General features: G+C 34.0%; 3 protein-coding genes across 5 annotated transcripts in view; 2 read left to right on the plus strand and 1 right to left on the minus strand.

The window, feature by feature from the left end:
- The first annotated feature begins 23 nt into the window (after window positions 1–23).
- On the plus strand, window positions 24–1,810 carry LOC140665911 (dehydrogenase/reductase SDR family protein 7-like). Its single transcript, XM_072892512.1, has 6 exons — window positions 24–397; window positions 558–701; window positions 777–996; window positions 1,063–1,147; window positions 1,224–1,384; window positions 1,493–1,810. The coding sequence occupies exons 1-6, from the start codon at window positions 167–169 to the stop codon at window positions 1,687–1,689; spliced, it is 1,038 nt and encodes a 345-aa protein (XP_072748613.1). The 5' UTR covers window positions 24–166; the 3' UTR covers window positions 1,690–1,810.
- Window positions 1,811–3,262: 1,452 nt separating this feature from the next.
- Window positions 3,263–5,797, minus strand: Pmi (Transmembrane protein Pmi). The gene is made up of 4 exons (XM_072892519.1): window positions 5,649–5,797; window positions 4,510–4,727; window positions 4,085–4,418; window positions 3,263–3,952 (listed from the first exon to the last, which is right to left on the minus strand). Exons 1-3 carry the CDS (start codon window positions 5,669–5,671, stop codon window positions 4,132–4,134), a joined length of 528 nt encoding a protein of 175 aa, XP_072748620.1. The 5' UTR covers window positions 5,672–5,797; the 3' UTR covers window positions 3,263–3,952; window positions 4,085–4,131.
- Window positions 5,798–5,834: 37 nt separating this feature from the next.
- Osp (myosin phosphatase Rho interacting protein outspread) overlaps window positions 5,835–13,999 on the plus strand; it is a 163,828-nt gene continuing 155,663 nt past the window's right edge. For 2 of the 3 annotated variants that reach the window (XM_072892505.1, XM_072892506.1), the window contains exons 1-2: window positions 5,835–5,918; window positions 7,049–8,758. In XM_072892505.1, the coding sequence (XP_072748606.1) occupies window positions 8,615–8,758 (144 nt within the window). In that variant the 5' untranslated portion in view covers window positions 5,835–5,918; window positions 7,049–8,614. Of the gene's footprint in view, window positions 5,919–7,048; window positions 8,759–13,999 lie in introns of those variants that run through there. The other variant, XM_072892504.1, reaches the window with a different exon arrangement.

Below are 13,999 nucleotides of genomic sequence, written 5' to 3' on the forward strand. Positions count from 1 at the left end.
CCCTAAAGAAAAACGCGGCAACCTTCATATTTATTTTTCACGAGACACGAGATGACGAGATGTATATATTTCAAAGGTTACATATCTCTTTTTTTTGTGAATGACAAGTCAAATGTCGATGATGTGTAATAAAAATCTACCTAATGAAGATTAATTTATATAACGAATGATAGGAGATTTAATTGAATGTATATATATATTATTAAGTCTGTTATTAACGTATCAAAAATTGCGACTGATAATAAATATGAAACGCCAGGAAGAAACTTTAGCGGGATGGAGTATTATATGGTGGTTGTTTAAATTATTCGGGCTTCCGATAACCATCCCTTGGCTGATATATCATTTTTTCGACATTATGCAGCAAAAACGAAAAAAAGCAACTCTTGGCAACAAGGTAAGTAATATATATCTTTTAACATTAAAAAAAAAAATAGAAAATAGAATTTTATAATTTGAATAAAATATCTCTTGAATTATTAATTAATATTATAATAAATTTAGAGATTCGAATATTTGTATAGTTATATGTATATATATTATTCAATGTAATTCAGGTAGTAATAATAACTGGTGCCAGTTCTGGCTTGGGAGAAGCTTTAGCTCATACATTTTATCGCTGGGGTTGTAGAATCATTTTGATATCTCGCAGAAAAGAAGAACTGGAGAGAGTAAAAAATGATTTGATGAATACCCACCAAGTATGTTTTACAATATTTATTTTAGCAGACAAATATATCAAGAATATTAAAAATATCACTTCTTATTCTTTTCAGACAATTCCAACTCATCCACCTATTGTTTTGCCATTAGATTTAACTGATATCAACAACATAAAAGATGAAGTGTCAAGGGCCATAAGGATACATGGCAGAATTGACATTTTAATCAATAATGCTGGAATTTCATATAGAGGCGAAGTTATTAATACAAATGTGGATATAGATATAAAAATCATGCTAGCAAATTATTTCTCTCAAGTTGCATTGAGCAAAAGTAAGTGTATTATGTAAAAAAATTTAAGGTTAAAACAGACTCATTATTCATTAGTATAATTTGTAGTTGTTCTTCCATTCATGATGGAACAACAGTCTGGCCATATAGTTGGTATAAGTAGTGTGCAGGGGAGAATTGCTATTCCATTTAGGCAAGTAATTAATTATGAATCAATATCGATTATCTTAGGATTACTTGTGTTACACACAATGTTTACAAATTTTTAGATCTGCATATGCTGCATCTAAGCATGCATTACAAGCTTGGTACGATACCAGTAGAGCGGAACTGTCTGATAAAAATATTAAATTTACGGTCATTAATCCAGGATACATTAAAACATCTCTTTCTCTTAATGCTTTAACAGGAGATGGACAAGTATATGGATGTTAGTAATATATAATATATAATATTATAAATATTATAAATATTATAAATGCTAGATTAATACTTTATATATTTCTATATAATTCTGTGATATTATTTTATTATATAGTAATGGATAAAACAACAGAAACCGGTTATCAACCAGAGTATGTAGCCGAATGCATTTTAAAGTCTGTATTGAAGCAAGAAAAAGAAACTACTATTGCACCATTTTCTGCAAAGGCTGCTATAGTACTTAGAACTTTATTTCCTTCGCTTTTTTTCTGGATTATGCAAAAACGTGCAAAGAAAATTAGCAAAGAATGAGTAACATTAAACTAGTTAAATACCATTTAATTAAATATAAAGTAATTGATTGTCAAATATGAAATAAATTTACATGTAATATGTATCTTTTGTATAAAATATGACCTTAGAATATTAAAAAGTTTTAATTTAATTATAATACATGAATAAAGAATAATTTTATTTTGATTATAAATATACTATTTCTAATATCTTTATATAGGGAATAGCATTTAAATAAGATATAATATTCAAAAGTAGATTTTATTTCTGTTGCAGCCACTTTTTCTGGCTAGTGGAATATCTTTACATTATGTACACACATCTCATTGCTTTGAAACTGTAATTAAAACTGACATTGAGATGTTTAGACAAATGTGCTATCCATTTCTTGATATCACTACAGAAATTTCATTATTTTCAGCTTTAAGTAACAAAACAATTTTATAAAGTGATATAATAATTTTTTGTTTCATAATGTTTATATTATTAATATTAAAACTTATAATCGTTTATAAATTATTAAAAAGAAATAGCATATATATTTAAAATAGATATTGTATAATTTTCAAAATTAATGGAAAATGAGAGAGAGAGAGAGAGAGAGAGAGAGAGAGAGAGAGAGAGAGAGAGAGAGAGAGAGAGAGAGATGGTACGCCCGCATATATATTTAAGCTACTACCCAATATATTATTAAAATGATCATTTACTTTATTGTTGACATTATTTAAATTTTCTCTATTATGTAAATAATATAAATTCACATAAAATATAATAGTTTTAATAATCTTTCAAGAAGAATCTCTATTTAATAAAATCTAAAATCTAGTGTCATGAGGCAGATTTATCTATTTTAATTTGCAAAATCCTGTATATATTGATCACATGTTTGGACGTTACATATATATATATATATATATATATATATATATATATATATATATATGACTTTTTGTCCAACTCTACTTTATATAGTAAAATAGATAGTGTGTGTACAAAAGCACATACATGTGTATAATAAAAATTTATGTTAAATAAAATGTAATTAAATGTTATGTTAAACTTAACATCAAATGATTACACATACATTTCATTAAAAATATTACATGATATTTTACATAATATGTTGGTAGTATGTAGCTGCGTTATACAGATAAATATACACAACCTTTAATGCCTGTTGAGAAAAGTTTAACATATCTGAAAATGACTACATTTTCTGTTCTAATAATAATTTGTTCCATATGTAATGGATTTTATTTTCTCTAGTATTGTAATTTATTAATCTAGTACATTTGGAGAAACAAGTCTTTAATAAAAATATGTTTTTCTGCACTTTATGTATAAAATAGAAATCTCCAGGACAATGGATTCAAATCCAAATGGATTTTCAGATATTGATCTTATCGCTCTTGTTTTTCAGACTTTTGTGCTATATTCATTGCATAATAATATAACAATGATATTTTAAAGTATATTGGTTATCATTCTAAACTTGATTTCTAATACTTATTGTTAAAACAATATCCAGAACTATATTACACTGTCTATATTTTGAGCTCTTCTGTCGATGTACATGTAAACGAGAGAACGGTTTCTTGTTCATGTGATCACAAATTTTACATTATGTGAAGAGAGTTCACATATTGTGTAATGTACAGGATTTTAGTTTTTATTATTTATCATAAAACATTTACAGGAATGTATGTGACATCAATTTGCATTTCATAGGACTAATATAAATGATAAAAAATTTTATAAGCGCATTTGTGATGAAAAAAATATATATCTTACTCTATATATTTGTGATTAATAAAATAATCAAAGCTTAAAAAAATACATTAAGTTTTTATATTCAACTTATTCTTCTGATATTATGTCATTTCAATATAGATTGTTCTGTTGGGTGAGAAGATCTAGGCAACATACCCTTTGACATATCATATTATACTGTGTTTTTTTATTCTCTCTCTACCTATTTTATATTTACAATCTAAAAATACATAATGCTAAATCCATATGTATCCGTTGCAAATTTCATAATTCTAAGAACACTTATGTCAATATCTTTTTTTCCTTCAGTTCAAAGACTGCAGATATATATATATGGCTTTTGCAACTTTGTAATACAGTTATCTTTCACAATTTTTCCCAGATGGAGATCAAAGAATATATTAATGTAAAATCTTAAGGAAATGACATGCCAATGTAAAAACTTGGATAAAATCTGGTTTTTGTTACTTGCATTTATATAGTTTAATCAGATCACATAAGCAGCACTCACCTGTGAGATAGTATCAAAGGACATAAGTCAATCGTCAAAATGAGAAATAAAAATAGAATTTGTATTCTTATTAATTAAAGTTCTATAGATCTACAATTGTATTGTGAAACTTAGACATAATATGTAGCTCACCTTATTGTTTCTGGCTTAAGACAAAATCAATGCCAGTAATAATTTTTTCATTTAAACGCCTGATATACTCTCCAGGCAGTAATGCTGAGGGCTGCCAATGTAATAGTTGTGTGAAGAATTCGTCTCCTCGTATCATCTTTCCTTACAAGAAACGTGGGAGACGAAGGACCTAGAACAGCTAATAGTTCTACATGTGGCAATTTGCTGGTATCAGTCTCTACTTGATATTGGCAACAAGGGTCAAATTGCCAAGAGACTGTATATAATCCACAGGTTATAACGGCTGTAAAACCTAGTGGACCACAAATGTATGGCCGATCGCCCCAGAGTAGTCCTAAAAAAAGCACACATGTTGTAAGATATATTAATTTCAATAATTGTATGTAAATAATATATATATATTCTTTTATATAAATTAAGCAAACCTGTGGCAATTGCAGCAAGACCTGACAATGCAGCGGTTTTGTGAAGACAATTTCCCACTGCTATCCATCTAGAAGTTTCATCACCTAATTTCGATGGTTCGATAACAATTAAGCTGCATTCTGATTCTAACGCTCTCTCTAACTCATATTCAAATGTCTCATGAGCATTCTCACTGTCGTATACCTCTCTGATAATGGCAACATTAGAGGACTCATCTCTATAAGAAAGAAAAAAATATAAATATGCAAATTATATATTATTTTTATAATATAATATTACACTTCTTCGGACGATTTCATATTACATTTGCAATGTAGTTATGTATGCAAAATTTACATAATTCCCAAGTCGGCATGCCAAAGTTATGCATATTTATAGTTATAGAAAATTTTTTTATGACAAGGTCGAAAATATTCTTCTCGTGTAATAATAAAGTTAGTTAAGTTTTTCGATCGTCTGCGGATGCATACTAAATAGATGCGATGCATACATTATCGAGTGCTGAATATTAAACAATATTAGAAATCGCGATGCTGTCCAGGAATTTCTTTCGTTTGTATGTTATGTAAGACATCGATTAAATTCATCAATATTAAATTTGTTTTGATCGCATACGTATTTGCGAGACCGGCGAGATTAAGACCAGCATACCGTATTTTCATTTCAGGGCATTGTGATTTGATAGTGATTAAATAGCATAATAAAAAGAGATATATACATATATATATATATATATATATATGTAAATATATCTACATATACATATATATATATACACATTAAGCTTGAGAAAGACGACGGCGAAAGTGACAGCAGTTTATACGAGCCGCTCTAACAAAGCGTGGGTCCAAGTCGCGATTAAAAATATCATTTCTTTCCATTTCACGGAATCGTCTTGACCGTAAACTCGCGAATTTAATGCTCGTTGTAGTATTTAGGCTTGGATACACACGGTTGGCAATAGATTTATTGTTATGAGAGATAAATCCGCCGTACGCGATATTACACTGACTTTGAGGTTAATTTTATTTCAATGACGATGGAGATCGCGTCGCGACGACACGCTCGGGCGATGTTCTTCTCGCCCAAAAGACGTCAGATTTCGCGGACAGTGAGGAGAATAATTCGGCCTACGAACCTGTCACCAGCTTCATCTACCATCTTCGCCGTCGATCCCGCAGATACTGAAACGGCAGTCTGCACGGACCGGAAGAAAAAGCATGACTCGTCGAACCGGACGCCAGATGCAAAAATCAGCTGATAGAGCGCTCGCACGCGCGTTACTCGTGTGACTCGAGTAGTGTCGAGCAGTTTTGAATTTTCTTTTGGACACGGCAGTACTTGCAAATCCGAATGGCGGTTCCAAGCTGCATCCCAAGTTCGATGCAAATCTGCGTCGTCCGATACGGTAAATGAATCATCTGTCTATTATATTTGTATTCAATTTGTATTGAGGAAACATGTAGACAAAATCCTATTACTTGGATAATGAAATATTATAATATATAATGTAATATTTTGGCAGCTGGTTTTACAAATTTACAACGATTATTAAAACGATAATAGAAATAAATCAATATATTTAAAATATATAATTTTTAATCTTTACTATTCTTCATAAAACATAAACATTTAATATTAATATTACGTACTTTTGATAAGCTAATTTGATTTATTTTCATTTATTAAATTGGCGTTAATCGAAATGTAATTATTATTGCTATTATACAATTTTAAAGGATATGAGCGATATCTCAACCTGCTGCATGCTACATGGTTGAATTTTGTTTCCATAGTGTGACTTATAACGTAAAAAGTGCTGCCATTACACGCGATAGCACATATCTTAACTCTTTATACACCATGTTTGAATACTCTAAAGTCGTGATGTCGAGTACGCATCGTCACTATTTTAAACATCGAAGGTTTACTTTGTCGTTCATTTTGCAAATTACATCGGCAAAGGAAGCACGTAAGTCGATTTATTTTTTTACTTTTCGGATTTAGAATTGAATAAATATACTTGCGTGCGAAAGAAAGAAAGAGATAAAAAAGCGTATGAAAAGTAAAAACAGACATTATGATAATATAATCGATCTATCTGTTTTAATCTTTTGCGTTTTCTACATGTCGTGAGCTTGAAAATAGAATATTCATTATCGTCGAGAATGTAAAAGGAAATGAGATCTGAGAGATATACATGTGATTAAAACCGTGATTAAAATATATCATACTAATGCACAAATAAGTTAAATTAAAGTTATTATTTATTCCTGAATTTTTTGTAGTTTTTGTTTCTTCTCTCTCTCCAACTTCCAAATATACATATATCTATCTCGTTTTAGTGTACACTAGGACAGAAGAATTCAGTTAAAAAAACAAATTTCGGATTGACATTTGACTCATTGAAATAAAAAAAACTTTAGCTCCTTTTATTTGGATTAATCAAATTCCAATCTTTAATCTTGAATTTTCAATGTGTAATCTGATACGGGCTCGGCAAGTAATATATTTATAATGATTATTGTAAATTTTCAGGAATCTCAGGGGGCGGCAGAGTGAATGCGCGCGCAAAATCTAGTTCGAGTGATTGCTCCGCGATGGCGCGGGCGCGGGCGTAGGCGAGGGACTATATTCGCGGTGGCGCGTAGTGACGCTGTGCATAGTGCGTTGCGCGGTCGGCCGGGTGAGAGTCGTGGCGGAGCGCAAGTCGGAGTGCGCAGATAGAGTCAAACGGGGCCAGATCGCAGATGGACGTTCGCGCGAGCGTACTGTCACGGGCAGCGCGACGCGCCGTGCTGTCGTCGTAATAAGTGCGCGTGTCGTGTCGTGTCGTGTCGTGTCTTGTGTCATCGCGTCGTTATCATCCCCGTTGCACGCGCGCGCGCGCGCGCGCGTTCCTATTCCGGGATTAGGATTACGCGTTCGCGATTCTCCTCTCGCGGTGACATTCGGCCGGGAGTGCGAAGCTGAGTTTCTATTCCCTCTTGACGATATCGTCTGACGTGTGCCACAGCCAAGCGAATTGATATATGTGTTGGCGCGAGTATTCGCGACGAATATCAGTATTTTCGCGAACGCCCTGAAGTGGCGCTACGAGATTGCGAGATCACGTTCGTTCAATTACGTGAACGTCGCGCACGTGTATCGGGTGACACGTTCCCGAATCTCCGGTGTCAACTGAGCTGTTTTTGACACTTGACAACGCGAGAGCGGGATTCTCGTAAATCCACGTGCTTCCACGGGAGTGTCGGAGCAGTGAGACGAGGTCGTGGCTGTCGCGCCGTGTCGATCGAAGGAGGATATGTACGTAGTATGTACGTATAAACGAAGGAAACTCGCGAGTGTGTGTATACGCGTCGAGCGAGGTGAAGCGAGTGTCGGATCGTACTGACAGTCGATGAGGAGTGTGTTGTATGAACGGTTGTGCGTACGCAACTGTGTTATGCTCGCTCGTTCAGCGGCGTCGATTGTAAACACGCGCGATTGTAAACACGTGACGTGATATTTCGTATTCGGCGAGAATCACGACGAGCGGGATTTCCCATCAATCGAGATCGATGTTCTGAAACATTTTTTATATCGTCGCTTACGCGAGTGAAAAGTTTCTTTCGTATGAAAAAAAGATTCGAACAAAAATCGCGGCAACTGTCAAAATAACAGTTTGTTTCGAAAGAACAGTGGCTTTCTCTCATTGAGCGATTTCGACGAAAAACCTGTCGAGAGTTTGACATTACCGCGTTGCCGAACAGCTGGCGGTGAGTCTCGCGGAAGATTACCGGCGCGATCGACGTCAACGACCTCGGCGTTCGCGATCCCGTAAGGAGGCTTCTGTCAAGAGCGGTGCGTGCGTTATCGCTAAACGAGATTTCTGCATCGACGAAAGAAAGCTCGCGTTCGATAGAGACTGTGTGACGTGAAAGTGACATTCGCGTGAGTGCGAACACTTTGTGAGAGAGAAGGAAGATTCCGACGAAAAGGAGAGAGATTTCGGAGCGGCGCTGGAACAGAAGCCAGGAAGGACAGATCGGAGGACGACAGAGAGGACGAAAGAAGGCGATGCTGTGTCTCGGCAACGATCGCGGCTAATTCGCACGTGTCGCGATGTCGGGTGGCACGGCGGGCGGCGTTCGCGGCACCGGCGCCGAGTGCAGGAAGTTCGCGCCGAACATATTCAACAAGAGCAAGTGCAGCAGCTGCTTTAAGCAGAAGGAGGAGCACAGCGCGGAGGCTCTGGAATGCAACAGGGTGAGTTTTGCTTGATGGACTCTTACCATCTCCGTCTTTTCTGTAACCCTCTTCCTCGTTCTCTTTTCGGCTCCTCCTCTTTCGCTACCGCGCGCCTTCTCCTGTCTTCTTTTCCTTCTTCCTTCTCTATCTTTTCCGCTTGTATAAATATGCGAATATGTAGTTGCAGTTATTGAGCATTTAGATTGATACGAAAGATGTATTTGACGTGAATAAAATTGATAACGTATATGCAGGAGAAGAAACTTTTATTAGTAAAACTAGTCATGCACATTATTGGTTTCAATGCTTTTACATCTAGGTTTTATTAAATCTTTTTTTTTTTAATATGGTCTATATTTCATATCTATCTAAAATAACATTTTATACAAAAAAAAAAAAAATACAAATTTAATAACGATTTATTAAATTCGTTTATCTGTTATTACGACAATTACAAAGCGTATTAAATTTCGATTTTTTTCTTTTATATTTTTTACCTGATTTATCTTGTGATGTTATACAGAGTCTCCTAAATTATCAAATTTTGTAACGACAATTGTTAGAATGAAATTCTTGTTAACGAAAGAGATAAAGCATTAATAATTTTCTAAATTAAAATTAATACTCAAAACAAAATTGTTTACGCACTAAACTTTGATAGAACATGATAATAAAATAAAATTATATTTTGTATTAATTTTAAATAAAGTTTACTTTAATAAAAATTGAATTTTACAGTATTTGAAATTATAAAGACATATGTGAAAAATTGGGAAATTGCAATAAATAATGATCTGTTTTGACATTTTTCTTAAAAAAATATCGACTTGAATATTAATTAGAGAATTTATTATTAGAAAGATATTCAGTCGTTTTAAGATTTCATACTTTTCTATATATTTTATTCATATATATTGTATATATTGCCTTATTTACATATATAATATCTCCTTTTTTAAATAGAGAGAAAGAAAGAGAAACAGAAAGAGAGAGAGAGAGAGAGAGAGAGAGAGAACTATTTTTTATTCTAGGATAATAAATGGTTCATTTTTCTCTCTCTTTCTTATCTCTTTTCTGATGCGATTTCTTTTTCTCTTTTTTTTTCTTTCTCTCCTCTCTCTCTTATACTCGAGTATCTGACTCAACGTTGTTCCTTCTCGCTCATGCTCGAATTCCTTTTGAGTTCGAGAACGAGCGAAGAAAAGGAACGGAGGACCTGTTACTCAGAACATTGATGTTATGTAAGTTTCACCGCAGTCGTCGTTCGCAAACGCGGCGACCTACGTACGGAGTTTCGTTTATCTCTCGCGTTTGTCCTTCAGGGTGACATCCGATCTTCCGGCTTGGTTGCACCTCGATAGTCGCGGTTCATTAACTTTACTCAGCTATCGCTGCGTAACATTATAGATCGATGTAAGTAAGAATGCGGGTTTACTCAATTGACGTTAATGCTTCGACCACATCGCGCGAGTCGCGTTTAAATTATTACGTAATTCACACACGAGTGTCGTATACGTATATAAAGTGTGAAACACAAGTAAGAAGAGTTCCGGCATACGGAAAATAGATAGAAATATGGTAGAATAGCGCGATTTTTTCAGACGAATAATAACGCGATTACGAGGCGACTCGCGAGATCCCGCATAAGTTTGCATACAGAATGAATACTACCGCTTGACGCGATTATGTTGAGAGTCATGTTGTTGCGCAGTCGCTTGCCACATGGTACGGTTCTTTTTTTCGCAGCAATTTGACGTTTAGGCTGCTTTCGATCTCGCGCTGCTTTGTAAATGCGCATTTTTTTTTTTTTTTTTGGATAATCACACGCACTTAACGAGCAACAATTACGCGGCAATTTAAGGGCACGTCTTCAAGCGAGCGTATTATAAAATCTGGCGCGTTAAAAGAAATTGCTTGGTAGTAAAAGAATATTTTGGAACCGGCTTATACTTTAACATCATACGTATATTGCATACACGATTTTACATATATATATATATATATATGAAAAATTAGAGAAATATTTTCTTTTTTTTAATCGTGCTGTATAAACATAAGCTGATGAATCAATCATCATTGAATCAATGGAAACAATAATCTTTGAAATTTAGGAAAGGAAGATAGCTATTATTTGTCTCGCGTATTATTATATTAATTAAACATAAAATTACTTTCTATCGGTAAGAATGGAATAACGATGGTTAATAAGTTTTTGTTTCTTTATCTTGAAAATGCGTGCGAGATATCGCTGTGTCACGATCGGAAATATAAATACAGCTTCTGCTACGTGTATACATCAGAATGAGAAAGGAATCTTTATAGTTCTGCTTTTTTCGTCTCGTATGATTTTTATTTACGGCGAAATCTTTTCGCTGATGAGTGAATGGCCTCGTAAAAATCAAGGAGAGAGAAAAGAGAGGGACAGAAACGTAATAAAAATGTTAAAAATTAATTCACGTTCTACGGTACAGGAAGACAGAAAGAAAAAAAACGTGTGATAGTGGAATCGTTGTCACTTTGTATATGCGTATTTTTTCTGCACGCGAAACCCGTCTCTTTATATTCGATTGCTATTTTACCGTTTGTTTTAACACTTTATTAATTGCCAAAATTGATTATGCTACCTTTTAACTTCACCTCCACCCCATTTTACAATAATATGAATTGATTTTTACACGAATGTGAATAAGAGTTTAAGTACATTACATTTATCTTTCTTCGGGAGAATTAATTATGTGTTTATGTACATTTGAAAGATATCATATATCAGAAATTTAATATAAATATTATATTTAATAACAAAAAGGAAGCTTTTCTCAATTTTCAATAAATACTTTTTCAGCTTTGTGGAAATTTTGTATTGTCAATCTTACAATATATCTAAATTGAAAGTTGAATAAGTATTATTTACATTTATCTTGACAGAAGATAAAGTATGAAAGTGTTATTTTTTTGCATAATATTTACTATATTCTTAAATTTTTCTGTATTTTTATACTTGTAATTTGTAGTTTAGTTGAAATATTTAAATCAAAATTTAATAGAAATTAAAAACATACAATTATGACAAGTTCTCGTATAAAAAGTACATACAATCTAATCACCAAATAACAGCTAGCGCAGCTAGCAATAAATCAAGCGCAAACATATTGAATTTTTATGTTTGAATAAAGATTGTTTTCGGATACTATAATTTTGGTTGGCGCTTGCTCTGGTCTTTATTTGTCGATTAGATTGTGTGTATTTTTTAATAGAAATTATTATATTAATTCTAATTTTATATTCCGAGGAATTATTATTTCGCGTATTTTGAAGTAAGATTGACGGATTAAAACGAGATGATTATGAAAGTTGGCTCGCGCGCGTTCAATGTTCGCCAATACGCAGCTGTTTTTTTCCCGGTCCTCGCGCCGTTGCAAATTTCGGAATGTCGGCAGCCTTGCGACCTGTTCTCGGTGCATTCCAGCCATCTCTTCCTCCAGCACCCCTACGAGAGAAGGAAGGCCCCCTCCGAGAGTTGTTGGCCTGTCGGCTTTCGCATGGATGCGGTATCTCTGTATCGGTTTATTCTCCCTATCTCGCTTCTTCGCGCAAAATCTTCTCCGTCTCTCCCATATGACCGCAAATAACGCATATGCACGACGCAATGTTTCTTTACCCGTTGCATCGGTCTTTTCGTAACTTCATGTCGCGTGATAAGATAGCAAAAGAAATTTGACGTTAATTTGATGTTAATTAATATTATTTCCTTTCGGTGTATTGCGCATTATATTCCAAGTAAAAGTATAGTATTATGTTATTTACTCCCTAGAAGTCTGTAAATTACTCTCGTAAATCGGTCCGTGAGACCGAGAGATTTTGTATTTTAGCAGGGGAAAACAAATGGAAAAAGATTGATTTTCATTTATCTCCTAAGGAGATATATTTCCAGACTTACATATCTCATTCGTATATCACAAGATCTAATTTCAGCAGGCACACCGCGAGAATATACAATCGTACTCCGTATGATAGAAAATACGATTAACAAAAGAAATCGGTCTTATTACGCGCATATGTACGTTCTTGTTCTTGACTAAAGAGACCCTTGGGCCATACTCGCTCGTGACCGGCCATTATCGGCGTGCAGCTTGGTATTTTCAGAGTCCGATTACTTCTTCGTGAGCGCCTTCGTAAGTGCCTTCGAGAAATAATTTCCTGGGGTGAGAGGGCTCAAGACGCGGTCGGGACGTACCTTAAATTTTGATCCGGTGAAACGATTTCGAGATGTCTTACGGTACCTCGGGCTCCCTCCTGGCTTTCGCCAATATATATATCTTTTTTTTTCTATCAATTTCCTGCTTTTTCAACAAGAATGTCTGTTTTTTTAAATTTACTGCAATTAAATTTAATGAAACTTTAGATTGATTATAATAAGAAAATGTATCAATTTTTGTTATACACACTATGCATATGTCGCAAAATACTGAGCATTTAGAGAGGTTTAAAGATAATTAATTTAATAATTATTATTTGGAGCAATGCGCTAAAATAATAGAGAGATTAATCATTAATATTTATCGTCATCTTGCGCAACTTTTTTTATTCTATGAAAATTGTACACATATATGGTATGCACGCAGCGATCTTGTTTACCAGTTTAGCGATAGTGTTTGTAACTTAATCGACGCGTACACACTAATTTAATTAATAGAGAAATTCCAGAGTCTGCTCGATTCGACGGGCGGCAATTAACGCGCGCTATTACACAATGTCGGCATGTTTGTAGTGATTTTTTCGTTGCTACCTTTATCTGCTTTGTCTCGTTGATGAGATGGAGACCATGGTAATCGAACAACAATCTATCGCTCAGAATGGAATTTCATCTTCTAATGAAATTGAACACCTGCTTGTTTTGCGATTAGCGTACGGAGATAACTCTTACGTTAGAGACACTGGTGAAATGTTGAAAAACCATTAATTACCGTCACGAAAGTCACGAACATTATGGCCTCGCATACATTGTCGCGTACATTTTTTGCATTGCACTGGCTATTATATTGTGAAAAAGCTTGTATACCATGATTAAAAGTAAATGAGTAAGTACTATATTCATCAATTATGCGAGCAAAGTGAAAAATTTGATGTATCAAAAAGATAAGCATGGGACGTATTTTTAAAACGGTATTATAAACGTATTCTGTACTGTATCATAGCGGAATGTTGTTTCATATAACATCCTTTTTATCTTGTGTTTATTGCGAAACTTTATTACAAAAA

The sequence above is a fragment of the Anoplolepis gracilipes genome, chromosome 5 (genome assembly GCF_047496725.1).
Source record: "Anoplolepis gracilipes chromosome 5, ASM4749672v1, whole genome shotgun sequence".
In the NCBI taxonomy this organism is placed as follows: domain Eukaryota; kingdom Metazoa; phylum Arthropoda; class Insecta; order Hymenoptera; family Formicidae; genus Anoplolepis; species Anoplolepis gracilipes.

Coding starts and splice junctions, on each gene's coding strand:
- LOC140665911 (XM_072892512.1), top strand. CDS start 167: ATGATAGGAGATTTAATTGAATGTATATATATATTATTAAGTCTGTTA. Junction 997..1,062: donor TCAAGTTGCATTGAGCAAAA/GTAAGTGTATTA, acceptor TATAATTTGTAG/TTGTTCTTCCATTCATGATG. Junction 1,148..1,223: donor AGAATTGCTATTCCATTTAG/GCAAGTAATTAA, acceptor ACAAATTTTTAG/ATCTGCATATGCTGCATCTA.
- Pmi (XM_072892519.1), bottom strand. CDS start 5,671: ATGGTAGATGAAGCTGGTGACAG. Junction 4,728..5,648: donor GTAGATGAAGCTGGTGACAG/GTTCGTAGGCCG, acceptor TCTTTCTTATAG/AGATGAGTCCTCTAATGTTG. Junction 4,419..4,509: donor TCTTGCTGCAATTGCCACAG/GTTTGCTTAATT, acceptor TGCTTTTTTTAG/GACTACTCTGGGGCGATCGG.